The sequence below is a fragment of the Piliocolobus tephrosceles genome, chromosome 4 (genome assembly GCF_002776525.5).
Source record: "Piliocolobus tephrosceles isolate RC106 chromosome 4, ASM277652v3, whole genome shotgun sequence".
In the NCBI taxonomy this organism is placed as follows: Eukaryota; Metazoa; Chordata; class Mammalia; order Primates; family Cercopithecidae; genus Piliocolobus; species Piliocolobus tephrosceles.
In genome coordinates, this window is record NC_045437.1 from 53,575,077 (window position 1) to 53,583,043 (window position 7,967).

At 34.8% G+C, this 7,967-nt stretch overlaps 1 protein-coding gene across 5 annotated transcripts in view; it reads left to right on the forward strand.

Moving 5' to 3' along the window:
- CENPK (centromere protein K) overlaps nt 1–7,684 on the forward strand; it is a 49,307-nt gene extending 41,623 nt beyond the window's left edge. For 2 of the 5 annotated variants that reach the window (XM_023210465.2, XM_023210464.1), the window contains 2 exons: nt 3,895–3,948; nt 6,807–7,211. In XM_023210465.2, the coding sequence (XP_023066233.1) occupies nt 3,895–3,948; nt 6,807–6,965 (213 nt within the window). In that variant the 3' untranslated portion in view covers nt 6,966–7,211. Of the gene's footprint in view, nt 1–3,894; nt 3,949–5,855 lie in introns of all 5 variants that reach the window. The other 3 variants (XM_023210462.3, XM_023210463.1, XM_023210466.3) reach the window with 2 other exon arrangements.
- The last annotated feature ends 283 nt before the right edge of the window (nt 7,685–7,967 follow it).

The following is a 7,967-nucleotide window of genomic DNA, read 5'->3' on the forward strand; positions in this document are numbered from 1 at the left end:
ATATATATATATATATATATATATATATATATATATATATATATATACACACACACACACACACACACACAGTGTTAAGACTTTTTTGAAATTGGAGTAATCATTGAATAATAATATGTTTAGTTTAATCATTTTCAGTATAAAATCTTTCATGTCTTCCTAGGGAATGAAGTCTGTAAACTTCTTAGAAATCTCTTCATTAAGATTTATACTATGGACTTCTATCTCCTCAGCCTCATTTCCCAGCATTCATCCATCTCTTACGTGAACCCATTCAGCTATGTCACCAATTGACCTCTCACTTTTTTGTGGCTTACACATTGTTTTTTCTGCCTAGGTTAAAACCCTTCCGATCTGTTGAGGGTGGCAGATTCCTACTTAAGACAGTTCAATCATCTTTTGAGTGAAACATATGAAATTTAAGTGTTCTTTTATTTATTTATTTTTAATTTTTGTTTATTTTTATTTTTGGGGACCGAGTCTTGCTCTGTCACCGAGGCTGGAGTGCAATGGCATGATCTCTGCTCACTGCAACCTCTGTCTCCCAGGTTCAGGCAATCAGTTCTCCTGTCCCAGCCTCCTGAGTAGCTGGGACTACAATTACATGCCACCACACCCAGCTAATTTTTTTGTAGTTTTAGTAGAGACAGGGTTTCACCTTGTTGTCAAGGCTGGTCTCAAACTCCTGACCTCAGTTGATCCTCCCGCCTCAGCCTCCCAAAGTGCTAGGATTACAGGCGTGAGCCACCACACCTGACCTATTGATTGATTTTTTAGAGACGAGGTCTTGCTATATTGCTCAGGTTAGACTTGAACTCATGGGTTGAAGCTATCATCCCGCCTCAGCCTCCACACAACTGGGACTGCAGATGTGAGCTACTGAACCTGGCTCTAGGTCTCCTTTTATTAACACTTTTCAAATGATTTTGTTAGTGTTATTTATGTGTATCTCTCCCTTCACCCCCATGCCCTGTGAGCTACTTAATGTGTTCAGTTTATCTTTGTATCTCTTCTATCTTGCGTATCTTTTATATAGAACCTTCTCAGTTCATATTTATTGAATGGATGTGAATATGCTAAGAAAAGGAGAAAAAGTTCTGTTTGTTTTTGTTTTTACTATCTGTGTTCTTTTTACTCTTCCCTTTCTTACTTATAATTGTCTATAGGCTTTACATTTGTTATGGACTGTGTCTTCCATTCTATTATTGTTTTTTACCTCTTATTTATTTGTAAAAGTATGACAGCCTTTTTTTGACCATTTCATTAAAGTCATGACCTTAATCTTGCAACAACTCACTGATGTATTTTCTGGTCCCAGTCTCCTCCATTTTTTTAACTTTTTTTGGTTGCTTTTGCTCCACTAATAGAACCAGAGGTTTGAGGCATCCTTAAAAGGAAGCTTGATTACCATGAGCCATTTTGGGGTCATTAAGTCAGATTTGATAACCTCACTTCTTTTTTCCAAGATAATACTAATCCTAATCAGAAGGTTTTGAATTAGGATTAGTATTATCTTGGAACTTTCTAGCAGTTTCCTTTAGAGTCTGTCCTGTTGAACATTTTTTACAATAACTTAGATAGAATATATGGCTATCAAAGTTTACAAATGACGTGAAAGTAAGCGGGCTAGATAGTAAATATGTTGGATGACGGAATAATGACTTTATTTCTTAGCTAGTTAGGAACTAAGGCAAATAAAATAGGATGATGTTTAAGTAGAAATACAGAGGATATCTATGTTTAAAACATTACAGAACAAGGAAGGCATTTTTAGCTAGATATATGAAAAATACTTTGGCATTTTAGATGATAGTATTCTCAGAAGTCCACAAGGAAAAAAACAAATGTCTAAAAGCTAATACCATCTTAAATTTAATGTATAGAATTCTGGTCTCCGTAATTATGAAAGTAGGTGTTCTTTTTTTGTCTTCAGTAGTCAAATCACACCTAGATCATTGTGGGAGACTAGATGAAGGAAAACAAAAGACAAATTAGAGCACATTCAGAGAATAATCATGGTATTGAGAAACCTCAAATTTGTGCCATATGAAAAATATTGAGGTGGGGTGTGGTGGCTCACACCTGTATTCCCAGCACTTTAGGAATCTAAGGTGGGAGAATCACTTGAAGCCAAAAATTTGAGACCAGTTTGGACAACGTAGCAAGACCCTGCCTCTACAAAACAAACATATTTAAACGAAAACATTACCGTGGCATGTGCTTGTAGTCCCAGCTACTTGGAAGGCTGAGGTGGGAAGATAGCTTGAGCCCAGGAAGTCAAGGCTGCAGTGAGCTATGATGGCACCACTGCACTCCAGCCTGGGTGACAGAGTGAGACCCTGTCTCCAAAAAAAAAAAAATAATAATTGAAGAAACAAATGGCGATTAATGTGAAAAAGAGAAGACTTGGTCCTTATAATAGCAGTGTTCAAATATTTGAGGAACTCTTGGGTAGAATTGGAGTGAGATTTGTTCTCTGTCATTCCAAGGAAGAAACAACTAATAAGTTAACATGACAAACTGTCACGAGCTATAGAAAGATGATTAAGTCTCTCATAAGAGCAAGTTTCCTGTACTGAAATGGCATAAATGTACTCTAGAATGTCATTTGGGGAGTTTTTATTGGGGGATTTAAATACTAAATTTTTTATATGATTATATATAATGTGTATATCTATTATATGTTGCCGGGCGCGGTGGCTCAAGCCTGTAATCCCAGCACTTTGGGAGGCCGAGACGGGTGGATCACGAGGTCAGGAGATCGAGACCATCCTGGCTAACACAGTGAAACCCCGTTTCTACTAAAAAATACAAAAAAAACTAGCCGGGCGAGGTGGCGGGCGCCTGTAGTCCCAGCTACTCAGGAGGCTGAGGCAGGAGAATGGCGTAAACCCGGGAGGCAGAGCTTGCAGTGAGCTGAGGTCCGGCCACTGCACTCCAGCCTGGGCGAGAGAGCGAGACTCCGTCTCAAAAAAAAAAAAAAAAAAAAAAAAAAAATCTATTATATGTTTATGGATAGTTTTAATTGTATCTTCCAGTTACTATAAAAGTTTTCACTGTCTTAGAAGATAGTTCCACTGCATTTTTATGAATCTGACTTAAATACAGATAACATTTACTTTCAGAATTTTTTGTCACTTAATTATGAATATTTGATTTTAGTTACTTTATACCATTACAACTAAAAAATACTAATTTTAAAACTCTTGGCCAAGCATGGTGACTCATGCCTGTAATCACAGCACTTTGGGAGGCCAGTGTGGGCAGATCACCTGAGGTCAGGAGCTCGAGACCAGCCTGGCCAAGATGGTGAAACCTCGTATCTACTAAAAATACAAAAATTAGCCAGGCGTGGTGGTGGGAACGCCTGTAATCCTAGCTACTCGGAAGGCTGAGGCAAGAGAATCACTGGAACCCGGGAGGCGGAGGTTGCAGTGAACTGAGATTGCGCCATTGCACTCCAGCCTGGGCACCAAGAGTGAAGCTCTCTCAAAAATAAAAGTCTTGTAAAAACAGTCCAATATGGCCGGGCGCGGTGGCTCACGCCTGTAATCCCATCACTTTGGGAGGCCGAGGCGGGCGGATCACAAGGTCAGGAGATAGAGACCATCCTGGCTAAGACAGTGAAACCCCGTCTCTGCTAAAAATACAAAAAATTAGCCGGGCGCCTTGGCAGGCGCCTGTAGTCCCCGCTACTCGGGAGGCTGAGACAGGAGAATGGCGTGAACCCGGGAGGCGGAGCTTGCAGTGAGCCGCCGCCACTGCACTCCAGCCTGGGTGATGAGCAAGACTCCATCTCAAAAAAAAAAAAAAAAAAAACAGCCCAATATTTCACCATTGGCAGATTGGCAGAACTGAAGTGGTAATTGTTTGTTATTCACATTTCTCTTGAAGAAAAACATTCAAGAATCAACTGTACAGCTGATAACACTGCATGAAATGTTAGAGGTAAGTGTTTTGTGTACTTTGTTTTGTCTTGAAGCTGTCTCTTAGTTATTTGTGAACAATTATACTCAGACTTGAAAAACAAGAAATAATTCTTAAATAAATCTTAAAATATTCATCATTCTTTATTAAACATATTTATAATAATATATCTTTGGTATAAAATTAGTTTCTGTTCCCTGTATAGTACTGAGAGTAATATTGTTATTTTTTAAATAATGTTAACTTAAGGTCTATCCCTTAATCATATTCCCAAGATTTATTATAGGTAAAGTTTTTTATCTAGGTATGAGTTGACAGGGTGAAAAAAAATTTTTCATGATGTCATCTAATATTTACATAGTAAAATTCTATGCTGTTACATTGACTCTTTAATTGGTAGCTCTATACTCTGTATAAAATACATAATGAACTTAAAAGATTCCTTCCACAAAGTTGTAGAAATTGTACAATTTTTTAAAAAATAACATCAGTCTCTTTTCTTGTAATGTAAGTACTGAGTTTTCCAACTTTCTCTGATTTGACATATACCTTGTTTTATAAATATCTTCGACCTTTTCAAAAATGTTTTTGAACCTTAACCATATTGTCAATTATTTTAAATACTTTGGAAGATCTTGATATGACAATTCATGACAAATTGGGCAGAAAGAAAAATGAAGTAGTGTATGAAGAACAGGGTATTTACCAATTAGTAAGGGTATTTACCAATTACCCTTTTTGAAATCATTGGTAAATTTTGAAGAAAGAGTGATTTCAGAAAATGTGTTTCATTTAACTTAATGAACTAGGTGTTAAAGTCTCTTTTTGCCCAGCTGACAAGTTTTTGTTCCTCAGGATTTAATACAGAATATTATTGCTTTGAAAAGCAAAATACAAATATGTATTAGATTTGTAATTAGAATATTTTAACATATTTCTAGCTACTCTAGTTTATGCTGAAACTAAGATGACTATAGTTTCTCATGGATGACTTAACTTTTTTTTTTTTAATAAAAATTGTCAGTCATGGAAATACTGAAAGGTATTGCATGTATAAGTTTTTAGTAGTGTGCATAGTATGTACCATATGTGTTAGGCCATTCTTGTATTGCTGTAAAGAAATACCTGAGACTGTATATTTTATAAAGCAAAGGAGTTTAATTGGCTCATGGTTTGCAGGCTGCACAAACATGACACTGGCATCTGCTCAGCTTCTAGGGAGGCCTAAGGGAGCTTTTACTCATAGCAGAAGGTGAAGCAGGAGCAGACAGTTTACATGGCCAGAGTGGGAGCAAGAGGGAGGGGGAAAGGTACCACACACACTTTTAAGCAACCAGATCTTGCAAGAACTCAACTGTCATGAGGACAGCACCAAGGGGATATGCTAAAGCATTCACGAGAAATTCACCCTGATGATCCAATCACCTCCCACCAGGCCCCACCTCCAACACTGGGGATTACATTTCAATATGAGATTTGACAGGGAACACACCTAAACTATATCAGCATATAAAACTTAGCATTAGAATCCTAAGTTTGTCTCCAAGGCTCATATTGTCAGTGATAAAGGAACTAATGTTAAAACTGCAGTTAGGTTAAAAATAATAAGATTAAAATTAGAAATGCAAAATAGGAAAGATTTGTACTAAAATAAGCCATTTGTACTAAAATAAGCCATTGCTCTAAAATACAAATAATATTTAGTTCTATATCATGGTACTCAAAAGAAATGAGGCCAAAGCTTTTTTCCTCCCATGGGATGTGGGACATGAAATAATTAATGATAGATGAAAATTTTATTTCAAGAAATAAGGTATTACAAAATTTAATTGAGATTAGAGCTTGATGGATTAATTTGATTTATTTCTATGGCACTGTGTAATTGTATAAATTATGCATTTTCTTTTCCATGTTCCTTAAAATAATAGCATCTTTCAGTTAAAAATTTGGCCTGATAAATCTTTGAGATGCGGACGTAATTTTGAGATACGGAGTCTAATCCAAGATCCACCACTGATTATGTGCCCCTGAGGAATCTCTTAACTCTTCTGAGTTCTAGTTTTGTAATTTGTGAAGGCACTGGAAGATAGCTGAGGAGGCAAAATAATAATTGATCTACATTTAGCGTTTTTCACTGTATTTCATAACATTAGTATTCAAACAATTGTAAATATTTCTTTCTTCAGAAGACTTTTATAATAGCAGTGGATTTGGGAAAGACAGCTGATTCTCACTTCACATTAGCAAGCTTTCCCAAGCTTGTTTGATCACAGAACCCTGTTTTTCAGGAACTAAGAACACTTCAGGGAAACTAATTCTATGGAATGCAGTTTGGAAAATGGTAGCCTATATAATTTAATACAAATAATCAAAATTCAATTTGTGGTTGTAATTCCACAATATCCTCAATGAAGATCAGGGATACTCAGGATGAAGCTGAAGGAAGTGATGATGATGAATATTTATCAGAAGAATAGGTGTTTTGTGGAGGACAGGAGCAGTGATTTTTCCCTCAAATATTAAGACACACTTTCTCACTTTCTTTTTAACTTTTTTTGTGAAATATTAATTTTTTAAGATTTTTGTCTTTATCCTAAAGAAGATATTAATCCCAAGAGAAGTGGGAGAATTGTAAATTCTTTCTAACCAATTTTTAGGAAAAGGTTTTCTAAATTAAAGATGCAAAACTTCACTTTAAAGTTTTTTTCATTAGCTATAACCCGTAGTCCTTTCAAATAGGAAATTCAAATTTGTAGATTAAAAGTATTAAACAGTTGTTGAAAAAGAAAAGAGGTCAATATTCTTTGACAAAAAACTTTATTATAGCTGTAGTGACTTTTTCCCAAGTAAAGTATATTTTGAATGATATTTTCTCCTAGATTCTTATAAATAGATTATTTGATGTTCCACATGATCCATATGTCAAAATTAGTGATTCCTTTTGGCCACCTTATGTTGAGCTGCTGCTGCGTAATGGAATTGCCTTGAGACATCCAGAAGATCCAACCCGAATAAGATTAGAAGCTTTCCATCAGTAAAAGAATGTTTTCTTTTTTCACACAGTAAAAAAATCTTATCATTCAAGGATATTGGAACCACAGGACTATTTGGATAAAAAACATTATTTGCAAATTAATGCACATAGTCCATCTTCCTTTTATCGCTAAATGGCATGTGCTGCCATCTATTTTTCATTTTTAAATGGTCCTTTCTTATTCAGTCAGTGCTTTGGTGTTTTAAACTATATGGAGAAGAATGCAGGTAGATAATATTCTAGGCATAAAACATTTGACATACCTTACCTCATGCAATATTCTTTGGAAAATTCTTTGTTGATTTATTATATTGCTAATATAATATTTTCTTAAAATGTATAACAATATCTTTTATGCATTTTGAGTTCCAATTGGTGCTTCTTTATATTTAGAAATTATAATGGGAAGGTTATTTAATTTGCAGATGGTTTTAAAATTGAGGTAATATCTGATGTAGAAGCTGGCATAATTTAAAAGTATTTAACAAATTGTTTCATATGTACTGCCTTATTTCTAGTTTTGTTTAAAATTGGAATATGAAAAACTAATGGATAAAGCTAGCATAAAATTGATATTTTAGTTTGTATTATTCATATACCATGTAACCTTATATATTAATCTACTCTTGATTCTGCTAATTATTACCAACAAAATTGTATTCATGACATTTTATTAATCCTTTGTGAATTTTCTATGAATAAAATTATTTCTCAAAATCTCTAGCTATTGGTGATGTGGGATATTTTTATAAGTAGCAAATACATTCTAAAGCTGGATAAATTAAGATATAGGACTCATTTAGTATTACATACAAGCTAAACTAGAGAATCCTAAATCCACTTAATATCATTAGTTTTCTAAGAGAAATTTGTTACTTTTTTACTTGAAAGTGCTTACTACTGTATATTATCCAAGTTCCTTGCTTACCTTAATTGCTTCATATTTTCTAAAGTAAACAAATAATATTTGAAGTATACCAATCCCTCTGTAGAAAATACAAATACT